Source organism: Sceloporus occidentalis, unplaced genomic scaffold (genome assembly GCF_023333645.1).
Source record: "Sceloporus occidentalis isolate IW3139 unplaced genomic scaffold, rSceOcc1.0.p SCAF_3, whole genome shotgun sequence".
NCBI classification, from domain to species: Eukaryota; Metazoa; Chordata; class Lepidosauria; order Squamata; family Phrynosomatidae; genus Sceloporus; species Sceloporus occidentalis.
Genome location: NW_028316983.1, coordinates 74117998 through 74137824, shown reverse-complemented (window position 1 = coordinate 74137824; position 19827 = coordinate 74117998). Strand labels below are relative to the sequence as shown.

At 43.6% G+C, this 19827-nt stretch overlaps 1 protein-coding gene and 1 long non-coding RNA gene across 2 annotated transcripts in view; one reads left to right on the top strand and one right to left on the bottom strand.

The window, feature by feature from the left end:
* The first annotated feature begins 1144 nt into the window (after positions 1 to 1144).
* LOC149316226 (phosphatidylinositol 3-kinase regulatory subunit gamma) overlaps positions 1145 to 19827 on the top strand; it is a 348381-nt gene continuing 329698 nt past the window's right edge. Inside the window, exon 1 of the mRNA XM_089515055.1 lies at positions 1145 to 1526. Within this exon, the coding sequence (XP_089371181.1) occupies positions 1220 to 1526 (307 nt within the window). The 5' untranslated portion in view covers positions 1145 to 1219. The remainder of the gene's footprint in view (positions 1527 to 19827) is intronic.
* LOC149316228 (uncharacterized) overlaps positions 5200 to 19827 on the bottom strand; it is a 34798-nt gene continuing 20170 nt past the window's right edge. The window contains exons 2-3 of the long non-coding RNA XR_016280449.1: positions 9264 to 9524; positions 5200 to 5309 (exon numbers count right to left, since the gene is read on the bottom strand). This is a non-coding gene — a long non-coding RNA (uncharacterized LOC149316228). The remainder of the gene's footprint in view (positions 5310 to 9263; positions 9525 to 19827) is intronic.

Below are 19827 nucleotides of genomic sequence, written 5' to 3'. Positions count from 1 at the left end.
GCGAACCTGTCATGGGGTTTTCTTGGCAAGATTTGTTCAAGGGGAGGTTTGCCATTGCCTTCCCCCGAGGCTGAGAGAGTGTGACTTGCCCAAAGTCACCCAGTGGGTTTCATGGCCGCACTGGAAACTGATCCCTTGTCTCCAGAGTCCTATGGAGTTTATCATACTGGGGCTAATTTTGGTATTAAAGAGAGATTAAAGCGCATTTCAATCCTCCCACACAAATAAAGCGAAAATGGCGAGTAATTGCGTGAATGATGATCTGCACACAATTGCACAAATAAAATGATATTGAAAACACATGGTTGCTGAAATCCTGAAAGTAAAAAGATATGCGTTAATGCTTCTTTGTGACCACTTTAATGGCGGGTTTTGTGCAATGTTGTGCAAAATCATTTCGCGTAATTACATGATTTTTCTGGAATATTCATGGGATAAACTCCCAATCTCCTTTGTGTGATATACTCCAACACTCAAACCCTGATGCCACACTGGCTTTCCGTGTTTTTGTATAATTGCATGTTCTTCTTTCAAACTATTTCCTATGGCTAAAGAAGACACAGCAAATGCTTTGGCCCTTTATGGGGTTGCCAACTGGCCAGGAAAAGAAATTGCTCTTGTGCCTTTAACAGCCCCTCGGGGGGAGGGGGTCATGGAGATATAGCTTTTCATATTTGGGAGTGGGGAGCATTCTCACTTGCTGCTGTTTGGTTCCAAAAGCCAGCCAGCATGAAAGGCATGGTTGCAGAGGCTGTGGAAAAGCTGGCCACTATGCCTTGGTAAATAAGCATTAACACCACATTATCTTACTCTTGCAGTGAAGAAAACCTCTGAGAGATCGGCTGCTAAGATCAAGACTGGAAGCTGAAACAGAGAAGAGAGGAGGAGAGACAGTCTTCATTGCATCTTTATGGACTGTTGCTCAGTAGGGGCCATACTTGCCAAGATGATGGCTTGAGGTTTTGCAGACTGTAGACCCCTCAGGGTTTTGTGTGTCCGTGTGTGTGTGTGTATTTCTTCTTGCACAAGAATAAAATATCTTCCAGAGCTGAAACTGGGAGAGTCTAGGGAAGGTTTTTGTGTGACCAGGTGCAATTTCAGCTCCTTGACCACCACCCCCCCACACACACACACCATTGCTCCTCTGCCCTTTATCCATGTGGATGCACAGTGTCAGCAAGTTTGGTATATAACTCAAGATCCTTGGGAATTTCTTACTATGGCTTCCACAGATGGACTGCAGTACCGAGCTCTCTATGAATATAAGAAGCACCGGGAAGAAGACCTGGCTCTCTGTCCTGGAGACTTGCTGACGGTCAACAAGGCAGGATTTATGTGTATGGACTACAAGGAAGGGGATGAGAGGAATCCTGAAGGCTGGCTGAGTGGCTTTAATGAACGGACCAAGGAGCAAGGAGATTTCCCAGGCACCTACGTAGAGTACCTGGGTCCCGTAAGGATCATGGCCCCCGCACCCAGGCCCAGGCCCAGGCCACTGCCCCCAACACCTTCCAGCAACCAGAGGGGTGAGTCTGTGCATTTATAATATGGTCTCAAAATTATAGTAGCTTCCCAGAACTGTGGCAGCTTTTCCTAACAGTATCTTTGCACAGCAACCAGACTGGAAGCTGTGTTCCCTGATTGGCTGGCCTTGAGCTCAGCACTGAGGTTCATAGGACTTTCTCAAGCTCAGCTCTCACTAGCTGTGCATCATCACTCCACAGAGAAGGAAAGAAATACGTGATCTCTTAAAACATTCCCATTAAAATGTAAAATGTAGGCTTTGCTACTAAAGCAGAGTTTTCTGGAAAACCATGGGAAATGCACAGTTTATAGGCTGTGCGATTTGAAAGTGACACTCCCCCCCCCCCCCCCAGAGCATACTGTGTACAAACCACTGGAGAATTCAGGCTGGGGCTGGGAACATCCCGGGCCAGTTTTCCAGCTAGTTTTGTGTGCTGGGTAATCATTGACATACGAGCAAGTCAGTGTGGCTAGCCAGACATATGGCTGTGTGTGCTGATGGCTGGGAACAGAGTGTTTATGCTGAGATGGGAATCATTGGGGAGGAGATTAGGAAGCCCTTTCTGGAGTTTGTTTCCATGAAGAAACAAAAATACAGTTGACATTTAGAAATGTTTCATCTCTTCAGATTCACCCAGATGACGTGCATAAAGAAAAGTCTGCTGTTGATTAAGAGAAAGGCCAGTGGTGCATCCACTTCTTTTGAAAAGGTTCAGCAGAGCCTTGAGGGCCAGTTGGAAAACCATAATGAAGTGGGATGTGATGGATATATGTGCTTGCACCACTACATAGCAGAGTGTTGCTGGGAGCAGTTGATCCAGAAGGCAGGCATATTTGACTTTGGGAGAGCAGGCTCAAAATGTAGTTCAGTTGTACCCCCACTGAATGAGTTTTAAAGGAAAAAAATAACAAAAGTCCATTACAGACCAGCACTTTGTGCCGACCTGTGGGTGGAGCCACGGCACAGTGTCCGCATGCTGCATGGCATGACTCTGCCCTCATTGAGCCATGATGCCGTGCGCCCTTCTAAATGGTGCACAGCATCATGGTGTAACTCCCATGCAGCACTCAAACAGCACAGCACAGAAGAGGTGTTATCATGCTGCCCTGTCGTGGCTATGACATCCCTTCCAGGGAGCTTTCCGTGGCTCCTTTTTGCTCCCTGCGAAGGCCGTGGTGTGCGGTTGCCACAGCCCTAATCCTGGACGAAAAGGGGCAGTGTCCTACCGCCCATCTGTACAGCCCCAAAGACTCTTGGAATACCTTAAAGACTAACAGGTCCAATTTAAAGATTGCTTTTTTTTCTTATGAATCAGCCTGTGCTTTAAGATGAGCCTGGATGGCCCTTTTCCTCTGTCCCACCACCTTTAAAGGTACATCTGGTGGGAGCAAAAGAGAGGGCCTGCTCAGTGGCTGCCTCTAGGCCTCAGAGCTCCCTTCCCAGAGAAGTTAGATTGGTATCCTCCCTGCTTTCTATTCACAGACAAATAAAGACTTTTCTGTTTTTACTGACAGACATTTGATGAGTGACTATATAAGGCCCATTGCACCTGCACCTAAACACTGCTTTGTTGGATCTTGCTAATTTTTGTGCTGGTGGATGGGTGGGTGTGCATGTGAGTGTTTAATGGTTATGTTTTAATCTGGTTTACTTTTTTATTGTTTAATCTCATTTTAATTTTTGTATCTTGTGAATTTTAATGATGTGCTTTTTCATTGGTTGTAAGCTGCTTTATGTCTCAAATTGGGAAAATGCAAGATCAAAATAAATAAAACTGCAGCAGCAACAACAACAACAACAACAAGTTGGACATAAGATTTCAAGAACTGCAGCTGCTTTTTTCAGCAGCAGTTGGATTCAGTCCATGTAATCTTGTGCCAATATAAAACTTGTTAAATCTTTAATGTTCCACAGAACTCTTTGGTGTTTTTTTCTGCTTCAGACTAACATGGTAATCCCTCTGAGTTTAAAAGAGTAACATGCTCCCTCTGAATCAGTTTTCCATTTATGAGGTTAATCATAATCAATGGGTCACGGTTGCTTCCTAGGGTACATGAGATAAAACTCCTTGCACTTTTTACAAAAAGTATACATGTTGAGTCCCCCTTATCCAAAATGCTTGGAATCAGAAGTGTTTTTGATTTCTATTTATTTATTATTGTTTTTTATTTTATTTTTGAATACCTGTATCTGCATATACATACATAGTGAAATATCTTGGTGATGGGACCCAAGTCTAAACACAACATTCATTTATGTTTCATATACACCTTGTACATGTAGTCTGAAGGTAATTTTATACAATATTTTATTTTAAAAATAATCTTGACCATGAAACAAAGTTTGTGTACATTGAACCATCAGAAACCAAAGATATCACTGACTGGGGTCCCATGAAAAAACTTTTAGTTTTTGGAATATTTGGGCTTTTGGAATTCTGGATAAGAGAAACTCAACCTGTATCCTCCAAATGAAGGCTGGACAATTTGTTCTCCATGGTCTGCATGAATTCTGCAGAGAATACCACTCTCTCTCTTTAAGTACCTTTTTACACTTTTTACACTTTGTGGCTGTGGAACTAAAATAAATACACAGAAGCAAAGCACTAAAACAAGGTTTTCAGTGCTGCATAACAAGTTGCTTACTCTGCTGTAAACTGTGAAAAGTGTCTATGTGTCTATGTGAGTTTGTGTGTGTTTATGTAGTTAACACACAGTCTTGCGCCTTCACCAGTAGGTTTATTGGACCTCTGTGTACACATCACACATTTTGCTACTCACACTTTGACACAGTCAAGAGGCACAATTGAAAGTATTTGCTTTCTTTTGGCCCCCACTTTTCTACTAAAATACTGTTCATGGTGGCTAGCAATCAAATGGCAAGTGATATAAAAGTTAAAGTTGGCTCTCTATATTAGCAGGCTAGCTACCCAATGATTGGAGCATCTGCAGATGGCCCTGCTCTATTGTTGTCTATGCATGCCTGCAGCAGCACCAATGTGACTACACACACACTGGTGTTCATTGACGCTAATGGGACTTGAGGTCCTGCTTTTTTTTGTTATCTGTGGGTGGTGCCTGGAACCAAATATCCACCAATACAAAGGGCTGACTGTATAATCAGAATTTTAAACACATATCTTAAAATATTAATTAAAAAATACCTGTTAAGTCAGACATTTTGGGGAAAAAATGGCCCAGGAGATTTAGTGTACTGTTGTATAGTTTATGTTAGTTGTGCATTTAATCCATAGCGGTTTTGACACATGGGGCTGGCCAATGGGTTGTCCACCAGCTGTGAACTATGAACATTTTGGATTAGGGCTGTGCATGGGGCCTCAGGTGTGCTTTAGGACCTTATTCAGCAATACTGAACCTGATTTGATGTGGACCTAGGGTTGCCATAAGTGAGGACCTCCAAACCGGGACAAATGTAGGACAAATGCAGGACAACATTTTTGAATGTAGGACACATTTTTAAAAATGGAGGACACGCAAAAAAATTGAGGCTTTTTTTTTTGAAATGTTAATATAAATGCATGTTTCTTAGGCATGATCAAAATGGAGGACATTTTGACATTATTCGTAGACAGATCACGGAAATGGACTTCCCTTTCTGGCCACCCCCCTCTCCCCATTCCAACCAATACATTTGAGCATTGAACATGGCTTTATTTTAACATTGCCTCTTGCATATTTCAGAGGCTTATTCCACAACCAAACCCTTTGGTCAAGGGACTTTGGTTTTTCTTCATTTTGACTTGTTTTGTCTGTATTCCACCCCACTAAATAAAGGAGACATGAAATGGAGTTAATGGGTACAAGTTGTTAAACAAAAAAGTCTTGTGAGACTCTGTAGGCAAGAGGTGCACCATCTTAAGAACTGCATTAAGCACACTTAGGCTGCTGCCACACTGCTTTCACTCTCATCACTCCATCCTATGGAATACTGGGATTTGTAGTTTGTTGTGGTGCCAAGGCTGGGCTTTGAAATCTCAGGCATAAGAGAGGCAAAAGGCTTGGGCTGCATCTACACTGGAGAAATAATCTGGTTTGAGACCACTTTAACTGTCTTGGATGAATGCTATGGAATTCTGGGAATGGTGGTTTGTTCCAGCACCACAGCAGAATGGCAGTTAACCCCTGGAAAGTTCTCTGACCAAGGTGACCAATGCCCTCACCCCAAAATGTAGGGCACCCAAGCAAAAAAATGTAGGACATGGCCAAAAATAAAAGCTAAAAACACCCATGTAATTATAAATCCATGCTTCTTAGCCATGGTCCAAATGGAGGACATTTTGAAATTTGGCAGAAGAGGACGTGTCCTGGAAAAGGAGGAGGATGCCTGGTCACCTTGTCTCTGGTCCAAAATACACTGCAGAAATAAAACAATGCTGGACTGAAATGCCCAGAGTTCCTCACCAAAGCTGCATCCAAACTGAGGAAATAATCCAGTTTGAGAGTGACTTAACTGTCCTGGGTAAGTGCTGGGGAATGCTGGGAATTGTAGTACATTGTGGCCCCAGAGCTATCTCTGACAGGGAGTCCCATAACCCTCCAAACGTAGTTGAACTGCAGTGCCCAGAATTCCTCCCCAGGTGCATCCACACTGAGGAAATGGTCCAGTTTGAGACTGCTCAGTGCTGGGGAATCCTGGGAATTGTAGTCTATTGTGGCCTCAGAGCCATCACTGACAGAGAAGTCTCAATGTGTCCCAAACACTAGCATTCCCAGGATTCCCTAGCACTGAGTTAAAGCAGTCTCAAAGCGGGTTATTATTCCTGCAGTGTGTGTGAGAGATATAAAAGCTAGGGACTGGATTCATTTGGAGGATCTCTGTGTCCAAAACACACTGCTTGGACTGCCAGGGCTCAGTGCTATGGAATCCTAGGAATTGTAGTTTATTGTGGCATTGAGCTTTGGCAGTTAAAGGGGTCTCAAAGTGCGGGGGGGGGGGGGGGAGAGAAAAGCCAGGGAGAGTGAATAAGCAGCTCATCTTGGCTGTGGCTACTCTGAGAGGAGGAGGAGGAGGAGGGAGGGAGCCAAGGGAAGTGGCCAGGACCATCAGCCTCCTCTCTTCCACCGCAGACTGCTGGCAAGAGGCTCTGCCCCCGCCTCCTCTGTGGACCATTCAGCTTCCTTTGGTCAAAAGAGCTCTGGTGCCACAAGAAACTACAATTCCCAGAATCCCATAGCACTGAGCCATGGATGTTTAAGGGGGGAGTCAAACTATTTCTGCAGCCTTTGCTATCCCAAAGCCTTCTATTATTTACCAGCAACTTGCAAGGCAAAATCTCTTCCTTCACCAAGCCATTGTAAACCAACCCAAGGGGAGGGCTGATTGCTTCTTTCCCATTGGTCAGCTTCTGGAGAAATTTGCATATTACAAGGAAAGGTGTTTAGGGCCTCAAAAACGACCCTGTGATAAAGAATTACAACAATACTGAGTGGTAGACATTTAAAAGATGAGGCATTTAGACTCCCAGGGAAACAGGAATGATTGATGGCCTTTTTTTCTTTGCTCACTGTAACCTGAAAGTAATGCCTCTTGCAGGGTATATATACCAAGTGGGCTGGCAATAGTTCTGAGTGGCAGATGTCTTGAAGCCCTGCTCTCTAGGCTAAGCTAGGCAGGGTAGCGGGGAGGGAGGGGTGGAGCTGCCTCCAGGGCCTTGCTGGGGGGGGGGGAGATCCCAGGGGAGGGGCTAAACTGGGGTGGGACTGTGTGGCCCTGCCCGAAACCGGGAAAGTCCCGCCCCCAGGCGGGATATGGCAAGCCTATGTGGACCAGTTTGAGCCAATCTATTCCAACCCAGGAGCTTATCACAGGGATAAAAAACCAAACGACTTCCCAGCTTTGAAAAGTGGCCTCCGAAGCACACCTGAGACCCAGGATACAGCCAGGCCTCACTTGCCTGACAGAATCGGTGCAATAATTCCCACCTACATCCTACAACCCAGCTGCATCCAGTTGGGGGTGCAGTTGAGTTTTTGTCCATGCGATAAGCTCCTTAGATTCTCTGAAATTAAATTAAGATTTGGGGATCCAGATGGCTAAACCACCACAGCATACCCCAAATTTTCAAATTTGTTTTTGTTTACAACAATATCTAGTGGGTTTGGGACTAGATTTTTCATGAGAGTGGTCCTTGGGATATATTAGGTCTAAGAGAACCTAATGGCAGGGGGTTCGACTGGATTGTCCTTGTGGTCTCTTCCAACTCTATGATTCTAGAAGCATTTTTAGAGAGCCAAAATGGTCTAATGGCTTGGAGGGTGACACCATGAGTCACCGCACAAGGTGACACCACTGCAGTATGGATGACTAAGTGGAGAGCATGAAGAAGAGGTGCTGCAGAACCTGGATGGAGTATTTAATGCAGCTAATGATTGCATGGAGGTTCCAGTAATTTGGCCAAAAAAATCACAGCTGGGCTGGTCCCACACAATCAAATACACAGAGCAATTGGGCTAGATAGTAAAAGATTATCATTCTATTGCCAGGCTGCTAAAGCTGAGTGCAAATAGAGGCACAGAATGTTTAAACATGGGGAATCCTTGTTTTAAAGACGCTTCAACCTATTTATCATCAGTGAGGCAAGTAATATGCTCTCACCAACTTATTCCCTCTTTGTGCAGGTGTGTTTGAGCATTGGACCATGACTTTGAAGACCAGGGTTCAAATCAGTGTTCAGCCACGGAGACCCAGTGGATGACTTTGGACACACTTTCACAGACACAGAGGAAGGCAAATGCGAACTGCTCTGAACAAATCTTGCCAAGAAAACTTAATGATAGGTTTGCCATAGGCCAGGTCACCCTAAAATCAGAAGTGACTTGAAGGCACACAACAATAAACAAACACTGGCTTAACAGTTAAACCCAACTGATCTTAAATTGCCTATTATATATTTAGTGTATTGGCACCAATCTAAATGGTTCCAAATGCTTAGAATGATAGAATTGTAGAGTTGGAAGAGACCTCAAGGACCATCCAGTCCAACCCCCTGCCAAGCAGGAACACCAGTCAAAGCATCCCCAACAGATGGCCATCCAGCCTCTGTTTTAAAACCTCCAAAGTAAGAGATTCCACCACACTCTGAGGCGGCATATTCCACTATCAAACAGATCAGACTGTCAGGAAGCTTTTCCTGAGATTTCGGTGGGATCTCTTTTCCTATAGTTTGAATCCATTGCTCCTTGTCCTAGTCTCTGGAGCCATGGAAAACAAACCTGTTCCCTCTTCGACATGACATCGCTTCAGGTATTTAAACATGACTATCATGTCCCCTCTTAACCTTCTTTTCATCAGACTAAACATTCCCAGCTCCCTAAACCACACTTCATAGGGCATGATTTCCAGACACTTCACCATTTTGATCACCCTCCTATGAAGATACATCAGCCTGTCAACATCCTTCTTGAATTGAGATGCCTAGAACTGAACACACTATTCCAGGTGAGACCTGACCAAAGCAGAATATAGTACTATCGATTTCCTTGATCGCTTTTCAACTGATTCAGTTTCTGGCAGTTCTCTGGCCCGTTACCTGTTGGATAAGTGGCAGCTTCCTGTAAGTGAGAAGGAATAACATCCTCATTTCACCTTATGCTGGGAACATCCCCTTTAGTTAGGATTTCTCTCTTAATTTCCAAACAGAGTGTGTGTGTGTGTGTGTGTGTGTTTGAATGACAAGCAGTGAACAATTGTGGTTGATACTTTTGTGCATAATTCTTACGTATATCTGCAGGAGTTGTTGCTAGGTCTCAGGTTTTGGCCCAGAATCCACAGAGCCTGGGACAATCTTGAATTGGCAGCCCTAAAGCAGATTGCTAGACCACGTACATTGTGCATGACTGAGCATGATCACACCAAAGACAGCATATAAATGCCTTGTGGAGTCGAAGGCTTTCATAGCCGACATCCATAGTTTTTTGTGGAGTTTTTGGGCTATGTGGCCATGTTCTAGAAGAGTTTCTTCCTGACGTTTCGCCAGCATCTGCAAGACCAGAGAATATAAATGCTTTATTTAATTGATTAATTACAGCTCCTTCATCCTTCCTGCTCAAGTCAAAAAGATGGACAGTGGTGAAAAAAACAAAATGCTTACTTCAGGGACTAATAAAATACTCTATGGGGCTGTGCAGACTAGCAGGAAAGGCTGGCCTGTGGGCGGAGTCGGGACAAGGAGTCCACACAACGCACACCCTGGCTCTGGCCCCAGGCTGGTGTGACTCCGTGTGCTGCACCACATGGCGTGCAGTGTCACGGCACTTCTCTTGTGCTGTGTTTAGATGTCACAGCACCAAAGGAGCGCAATAAAGCTGCAGCATCAGCAGCTACAGTGCCCTTTCCAAGGCACAAAAAGGAGCCGCTTTTTGCGGCTCCTTTTTGTGTCACAGAAAGGCCACAACGTATGGTTGCCATGGCCCCGATCTGGTGAAGACGGAGGCAGCTGTAGGCCATCCCTTCAGTGGCAGTCTGCAGAGCCCCTAACTGCATTTCATTCTGATATCTTAATGGTAATGGCCCCACATCTCATAATGGAGGAGCCTTCTTATTTTTACATGTAAAGCAGAAGCTGGAATAATTTCAAAACAAGATGCCCCCAGTTTCGAAGATTCCCACAGGTCAAGCAGATCTGGTGCTATTTTCTCACCTTAGCACTTCCATGCTTTCAGCTGCAGCCCTGATGACATCCTATTCTCCAAGAGATATATATTCACATCAAGATCTTGGTGATATGGCTGGCAGCAGATGGCTTGCAACAAAACTGTAATTTCTGACCAAAATTGATTAAAACATTAAAATAATGCCTGGTTAAACCAGGGCATCACACCATAAAAGGCCAAAAATAACAACATTGACTGTTTTCCTAGGCTGCATCCACAAAATCAGTTTGACACCATTTTAACTGTCAAGGTTCTGTGCAGTGGAATTCTGGGATTTGTTGTTTGTTGTGCACCAGAATTCTCTGACAGAGAAGACTAAGGCCCATTACAAATGGGCACTCTAGCACGGACTCAGTCCCTACTAGGGTTAGAAAGGGCGTCTCTTCCAGACGTCCCTAACCCTAGTATGGACTGAGTCCGTACAAAATGGTGGCGGCCATTCCACACGGCCACCTCCATCTTGACGTAGCAGACGCACTGCGTCCGCACGTCGCACCCCGTAAATGATGCCGCGAGTGCACGCTTCGGTACTTCTGGCGTCTCTTCCGGGGCGCAGGAAGGAGCGCGATTTTTGCACTCCTTCTTTGCAGCGTCCAGGAACCGCGCCATTTGGCTGCTGCGGTTCCCGGATGCTGCAACCGGCAGCAGCAGACTGCCGCTTTTCGGCAGTCTGTAACCTGCCTAAATGACTCACAAAACTACAATTCCCAGAATTTCACAGTACTGCATCATGGTAGTATGATACCATAGAAGGATAATGCTATTGTGGTAGGAGTGGGTATTTTTCACATCTTGCATGGCCTTCGAATAGATCTGTTGTCCATTGGATGTCATCTTGTGTGAGAGGAGAGCACTGCCAAAAAGTATTTTGTAGTATTCAGAGAAAGCTGTTTCCTAGTCCAAAACTAAGTGAACTTGTTAAAATGCTATTTCGGCAGCGCACACTGCCCTCATCAACTCCAGTGCCCTGATCAGAGAAATTCAGCCAATGAAGGTCCAGGACATGTTGGCATGAATTCTGCAAGCTGATCTCTTGTACCAAAAAGTTTGTGCTGATGCTTGCAGCACTTGCCAGTTCCATTATATCAAAGTGAACACAGCTTCTTGGTCTGCAGTCAGGGAGAGCAGTTCTTACTCATTAATGAGCCATCACTAAGGGAAATAGCTGGCTGCTGTTTCCTTTGCATGCATGCTCCACATCAGCTTGTTGGTCAGGAATTATAGCGGGGCAGTGGCTAAGGGTGACCTGAACACAAATCTCTGTACTGGAGATTCCTTGAATAGAAAACTAAAAAGTTTGGCCCAAGACAGAAAAGTCAAACAGGTCTTGCTGCTCACAATCCTTTCTCTTCTGTTAAACAACAAGAACAAGAAAAAGGATTACAGAGACATAAACATGTTAGTTTGGAATATCAGAAGGCAAAGGAGTCTTGCAACCTTTGAGACTGGAAAGATTGTAGCATAAGCTTTATAGACTTGCATTTGAAAAAGTAGACACTGTCTAAATAAAAGCTTATGCTACAATGTCTTTTGCCCAGTTAATCTCAAAGGTGCTACAAGATCTCTTTGCAACGACTACAAAAACAACAAAAATGTACCAGCTCTCAGGTATCGCTGAGGATCCTCCACTGGAGTCTTTCTAGAGGTGCAACATTATTAAGGAGATGTCTTTTTCTGTGATTGCCCCGCCCTCATTATTTTAACTACACTCTTGTCATTTCTGCACACAATTTTTTTAATGGCAGTGTGTGTGTCTGTGTGTGCGTGTGTATCACAGGTTGCTTTTTATTAATATCTTTTTTGTTTATTTGTTGCCTTATTAATCTCTGACCTTTAAGATCTTTCTTAAAATTATAGAACTGGTCCAAGGATAGGGAAGAGGAGGATATTTTGGTAAAATATGTTAGGGAAAGTGAGAGATAGCATTGTCTCTCATAAGCAGAGAATTTCTGGAAATTAGCATTTGCAATCATAAGATGAGTAATGACTAGTCCCGCACCTCTACACCACACCCCCAGGGTCTAGCAGAGAAATAAAACAGGTTTAGTTTTCTTTTTTTAAATATATGAAGTAGGCTTATTCACAAATATTTCTTAATATCTTGTGAAAAGCTGTACAATATGTTCTCTTCAAACATGGAAAAGGGAGAATGAGAACTACAGACTAGAAAATGGAGGATTAAGACTATCTGTCACCTAACTGATGCAAAGAGAGAGAGGATGAGGCTCAGGCCAGCAAATAGAGAATTACATGTATAAACACTATGCTTAAACTCTTAAGAGAAACGTAAAGAAGCAGCTACTAAGTATGGGCATGCTAAGTTTGGTTCTGCTAATTGCTTTAAGGGGAACCATCTTTTGTTTGAAGCCTGCAGAACTTTGTTGTTCCTCCTAATGGAGAGAAAAAGTGGTTTGAATTTATTGCAGGAAGGGTGCATACAAATTAAGTTACAATGCCATTAGTAAATCTCCCCATTTACTAGCCTTGCTTATGTGTCTTGCCAGCAGCATGACACCCAGGAATCTTGAATGTGAGCTCTTTTAAAAGCATAAAATAAGATTGGAAAATTTGCCCATACATTTTTGAATGGTGCTGGAGAACATTTCTACACCTACCATGGATTGCTAAAAAGACAAATAAATATGTCCTAGAGCAAATCACATCTGAACTCTCCCTAGATGTCAAGATGACTAAACTGAGGTTGTACTTTGGCCATATCATGAGAAGACATGACTTATTAGAAAAGATAATAATACTTATCAAGATAGAAGGCAGTAGGAAAAGAGGAAGACTCCATTCCAGATGGATAGACTCAGTAAGGAAGCCACAGCCTGACTCTGCAAGACCTGAGCAAAACTACACTTGGAGGTCTGTCATTCATGGGGTCGTCATAAGTCGAAGTCAACTTGACAGCAGTTAACATCAAATGGTGTTTCCCTTTCAGTTGCTGAATTTCTAGCATTATAGTAACATAAAATGTTGGTTGATCATTTAGAAATACACAAAGAAAGGGGGCAGGCAAAGTTACCTTGGGAATGTGAAAACAGCAAAAGTAAGAGTACTGGGTGTGAACAATGTTTCACACTCTGCAAGGTGCAAATGATTTTCAGTAATCTCACTTTCTGCAGTGCCAGACATTTGGAGCTGAGATAAAATTTCATTTTCAGAGTAAAATTGTTATTGAGGTCAATGCTTTCATTTTGTGCCTTTCCCCATAGCTACACTGCTGATATTTTGTTGGCATTAGCATTAGTATGAGTGTGTAGTCTTCCTGAAGAAAGGGACACAGCATCCTCATGACACTGCTCCTCAATCAGACTAAATAATCTGTGGCTGCTTCTTCACTTAGTGGCCAACATAACCACAAATGATCATCTGTAGATGAGACTGAGCACAAAGGAAGAGAAATCCATTGTCCATTAGACAGCATTGCCTTAAAAAGTCTGGTTGTGGAAAATTGAGTCACTGGGAGGGGTGTGGGGGTGCGGATGGCACTGGGTGACACTGTAGAGTGGGAGGGTGTATATCTTGTCAGACTGGCGTAGGTGATGGATGAACAAGAAAGGGTGTCATGTTCCTTTCCCATTTGCCCAGCAGCTGCACAAGATCCCAGATGGCTCTCTGAAGGCCTCAGCAATGCCTGCTCCCCCTCCCCTTGCTGGGCTGCGGTGGGCTGGCCAGAGGCAGGCAAGCAAGGCATTGTGAGGGAAGGTGGCAGGGCAAATGGCATTAACCACAGGGATACAACTGGTTGTGTTAACAAATGCCTACTGAATTGGCTGTGTTTTTGACAGAGTTTGTAATAGCTAGGTAGATTCTCAGAGGCATGGTGCAAGAATAACTGCAATAATTACAGAACCATTTCACTAATTTGCCATGCAATTGAAGTCATGCTCAAAATTCTGCAAACATTCCAACCATATAGGTAGCAAGAAATCCCAGAGGTACAAGCTGGATTCAGGAAAAGAAGAGGCACTAGGGATTGCATAGCAAACATACATTGGATAATGGAGTGCACCAGGAAATTCCAGAATAAAATCTGCATGTGCTTTATTGGCTACAGCAAAGCTTTTGACTGCATAGATCACAAAAAACTATGGCTTGACCTTAGAGGAATGAGAGTGTCACAAAATTTGATTGTCCTATGTGTAGCCTTTATTCATGACAAGAGGCTGCTGTCAAAATAGAATACGAAGAAATGGCTCCCAGTTAGCAGAGGGGTCAGGCAAGGCTGCATATTATCATCCTGTTGATTCAATCTATATGTAGAAAATATCATATGCAGAGCAGGCTTAGACTCAGAGGCAGGAGGAATGAAGGTAGGAGGAAGAAACATTAACAATCTAAGATACTCAGATGACACAATACTGCTAGCAGCAACAAACAAAGACCTGGAACAATTACTGAAGGAGGTCAAGGAGAAAAGTGCCAAAGCTGGAGTAATGCTGATCATAAAAAAACCAAAAATAATGACCATGGAAGATCTACACAAATTCATCCTATACAATGTAAAAATTGAAATAATCAAAGAGTTCCCATACCTTGGTTCAAATATTGATCAGAATGGAGACTGAAGTCAAGAAATAAAAAAGGGGGGATTGGGAAGGGCTGGACAAGATCATAAAAAGTAAAGACTTAACTCTGAACACTTAATTAAGGATTTCCCAAGGCATTGTTTTCCTCCACCACCATGTACAGATGTGAAGGCTGGACAGTAAAAAAAAGCAGATAGGAAGAAAATAGGCACATTTAATAATAATAATAATAATAATAATAATAATAATAATAAATTTTATTTATATACCGCTTTTCCAAAAGATCAAAGCGGTTTACATAGAGTTTAAAACCAATTACAAAACACATCATAAAATAGATAAAACCAAGAGCACTAAATACAATATACAAATCTAAAAACAATCTTCAATCAATCAATAGGGTGAGGTAGAGAGTCAATGGGATCAGAGTACACGACTTCATTTTCCGGGGGGAAGGCTTGACAGAAGAGGAGGGTTTTAAGCCTCTTTTTAAATGTTTCCAGGGGGGTGATAAGATGGAGCTCGTTGGGAAGACTATTCCAGATTTGTGGGGCTGCTACTGAGAAGGCCATCTGGGAAGTAATAACATATTTAGAAGATGGAATTTCCAGCAAGTTCTTCCCGGTTGTTCTGAGTGTGTGGGGCGAATTATATGGGCAGATGCAGTCCCTCAAGTAACTCGGGCCCAAGCCATGTAGGGCTTTATAGGTAATAACCAACACCTTGTATTGTGCTCGGAAGCAAATAGGCAGCCAGTGCAGATCTTTCAGAATAGGTGTTATATGGTCAAACCTGGAAACACCGGTGACCAATCTGGCCGCCATATTTTGTACTAACTGAAGCTTCCGGGCTTGGTACAAGGGCTGCCCCATGTAGAGTGCATTACAGAAATCCAAGTGAGAGGTTACCAGAGCATGTACCACCGTTTCAAGGTCCCTTTGGCCCAGGTAGAGTCGCAGTTGGCATATCAACCGAAGTTGATAGCAAGCACTTCTGACCGTCGCATCTACTTGAGATGTCAATTGCAGGGACGAGTCCAGAAGTACTCCTAAACTGCAAATTTCGTCCTTCAGGGGAAGTGTGACCCATTCAGGACAGGTGGACAAATTTCCTTCCCCGGGTCTGGGGAACCTATCACCAGTACTTTCGTTTTCTCTGGATTCAAACTGAGTTTGTTTTCCCTCATCCAGCCCATTATCAACTCCAGGCAGGCATTCAGAGGAGAGATGCCATCCTTAGTCACTGCATCAGTCGGGGACACAGAGAAACATATTTGGGTGTCATCCGCATACTGATAACACTGTGCCCCGTGGCATGGTGTGGTGCTGGAGAAAGAACTGAGAATACCATGGACAGCCAAGAAGATGAACAAATAGGTTCTAGAACAGATCAAGACTGAATTCTCTCTGGAAGCCAAAGTGACAGAGGACTGGGCCTGCAGAACTTGAGCAGAGTGGTTGAGGACAGGGGTCTTGCAGGTGTCTCAGCCACAGAGTTGACATGCATCAAAGTCAACTTGAGGGCAGTTAAAAGCCACTTCCATGCTGTTTGTGAGTTTTATCTATTCCTGTGTACCAAGAATTATTTCAGAGGTGTACTTTTGTAGCTAATATAGGGCCTGAACAGACAGACCAAAATAAAGCTGCTTTGGGTCACTTTGGAGGTATGCTGTTTAAATGACACACACATCTTAAGAGACCAGAAGCTGCACCAAAGCAGTGCTCTAGTCCTTAGGTCTGGAGCGTGGCTTTGGCGCACCTTCTGGCCTCTTAGGATGCATGCAGCTTTATTTTGGCCTGTTCAGGCCCATACAGTTTGGGACCCTTGGAGCCTCACAAACAAATGGCTTGCCACAATGATTAAGCCTTCATATGTTTGTTGTGCAAGTAGCTACCCGCTACAAATATCACTTTTAGTATATATGAAACAACATCCATTCTTGTTTCTGTGATGGCTATGCCTTCTCATCTCCCAAGAAAACATTTCTTAACATTCTTCACTTTTTGAGCAAATGAAACTTAGCCGCGTTACAGACCTCCCAGAAGGGGCAGTCTCGTGCCGCTGCCGAGTGCTCCGCAAGGGAGCCGCAGCAGCCAAACCGGGCGGCTCCCTCGCAGAGCAAAAAAAAGCCCCAAAATGGCGCTTCTTCTTCCGCCCCAGATGTGATGCCGCAAGGCGCTACTCGCGCACTCGTGACATCACATCCAGGGCGCGACGTGCGGATGCTATGCATCCAGCACATAAAGATGGCGGCGCCCGTGTGTATAGGGCGCCGCCATCTTTACGCCCTTGTCATGTTCTAGGGGTGAGGCCAGTATGGACGCTAGGTCCTCGGCCAACCCCTAGCACGTGACCGGGATGCCGTAAAGGCCCGTGTGTAATGGGCCTTAGAAACAGTGTGTGTAAAGACATACCTTAAAGGGATTTGGTGTTTTGTTGTCCTCTCTGACAGAGAATTAGCTTGGTTCCCACTGTGAACTTTAAAGTGCTTTTGATGAAAAGTAGGAATCATGTGTCCGGGTGTTGTCAGACTGAAAGTCCTACCAGCCCTGCCTAGCTAATGACAAGGAATGTTTTTGATAGATATGTGTATTGGCTAAATGAGTTGTCTAACAAGATGCCCATCCACCCCCATTCAGCCAGATCATCCCCCTTTACTTACTGTAGTGCTTCACATTGTCATATACTATCAACACAATGTGTAGAGAACTGGAAGACCTGTACCTGTGAAAATGCTTTCTCAAGCCCCCAGCCTGTGTATAGCTAAGTTCTGTCCCAAACATGTAGCTCCTCAAGAGGAAGTGGTATATTTGAACCAGTGTAGTTACACAGAGAGTTGTGGTTGTGAGTGTAGTTGTACCATATCTTATTCAAGGGTGGGATGTGTCTGACCCACTCTACAACACTGGGCCACACAGCTGGCTGCATATTCTTGAGGAAAATGGAAAATGCTATAAATAGATCAATGTTGCTAATAGCCATAGATGTCATTTTAGTTATGGAAGAAGTGGCTCCTCATAAGTGCAGCCAAAGCTGAGACGACCACAAACTGAGCACATATTAAAGCCCTTTCATCATCATTTGTGCTTCCCTGGAATGGACAGTGTATTGCTGTGTCTAGAACTCTTCTTTTTTTCTTTTTTAAAAGCCTTCAAAGCATCAAAAAGTAGCTATTGTCACAATAGGACATGAGGTAGCCAGATGCATAGCTGTAAAAATATCTGGAGAAATAAATTTTCCTTTCCACCTGCTTCTCGGCTTCTAATTCTTTGCTTCCTGTCATCCCACTACTGATAAAGATACCTCTGTCTATCAGCAGACTTTGCAGTTTTCCCCAGTGCATTTGCCCATACAAGACTTCAGTTTACTTGGCTTCTCTAAGGACCGGTACAGACTGTCAGAAAACGGTGGTCTGAGGCCGATTTTAAAGCCCGGGAGTGCAGAGCCGGCAGCACCATCATGGCTCGGCCCTATCCACATGGGGGTCGCCATGACAACGCAAGCGTGGTGCAGCATCTAAACATTGCTACACCACATGTGGCCATTGGCACACTCATGGCGCCCACTACACAGATTTTAAAAAAACCCACTTTCAGCGAGTTCTTTTTAGTCCTGACAGAGGCTGCGCCATTTGCTTGCTGCAGCCTCCATCAGGAGTAAAAACAGGTGGCTACAGCCTGCCCTTTCGGGGAAGTCTGTTGAGCCCCTAAGTCCTCTGTTATTTATCTACCAGCTGTCCCAACCATTATAATTCTTTGTAATTTGCTTTTGTTATTTTTCTCCAAAATGTTATAGAGCAAATGCAGGCAGGACAAGTTCATTTGTAATCAATGGTTCATTTCTCTTCTATGGTCACATTCCCTCCAGTTTTGTCAAAGAAAAGACCAACAATGTATAAGGTTATGTTGTCCAACAAATAAAGTATCTGTCTGGAGACTGTGACATGTTTCATAGTCAACTTTCCTGAAACATATTTTCACAGAAACGGCTCAGCCCTGGTCCAAGTGAAGTGATGATGACAGCATTTTACTATAGACAGGGCACATTTCCTTTAAAATATCCTCAGTAGTTAGAGATTATAATTATGAGATTATTAATGTAATTATGAGATTATAACAGACCTAAATACCCTAAAAGCACAATTTTTCCATTTGATTAGGAAAGTTATGCAGGGTCAGGCCTGGTTAATACTTGGATGAGAGACTTTCAGTGAATACCAGGTGCTGTAGGCTATATTTCAGAGGAACGAACTGGCAAAACTGCCTCTAAGTATTCATTACCTAATAAAACCCTATGAAATTCATGGGTTCACCATAAATCCACAGATGACACAAAGGCACATACAAATTCACACAACCCCAGATTATAGGGTGGGAATGCTAGTTTATAGATTGTGATATCCATGTATCAAGCCTGTGATTTCTCCCATGTCAAACTCAGGCGGAATGTGTGTCAAAACTTCATAAACTAAAACAGTTGTCTGAAAAGGTTTTTGTATACTGTGAATGCCCTTCCTGAGGAGAATTCATAATATGCATCCTCCACTTAGATTTTATTCAAGGAACCATATTCTGGGACAGAGTAAGGGAGTTGTTTTTTTAATCTCAGCAGACTGAACTTCTAGTATCTGTGCTTAAATGGAAGGAAGGAGATCCTCCTTGGACTATGAGGATGGCTTAGGAGAAGAGAGCACAGCAGGTCCAAGACATTTTGCTGTCCCAGGCAGAGTACCAGTGTCACCACCACCATCTAAACAAAATGCATAAGCAAGTATTTGGGTACAGGAGGTAGAAAATATTTCAAGCAACTCTCCAGTAGAAATGCAAACAACTAACAATTTGCTCCCTTTCACAATGCCCTGAAATCTGCTGAAGAGGAGGTAGCCTTACTGCATTCCTGGTCGGGAAAATTCAATTAATCTCATCCATTTATCCTCCCCTTTTTTCTTTACGTGATATATTAGAACATCCCCTCAACCTCATGTCCTCCAGATATTTTGAACATATGCATATGTTCAAAATATTCCAATCCTGACCTATATCATATTCCCATGAGGGTGTACAATAAAATCAATTCAAACTATGTAAAACAATTT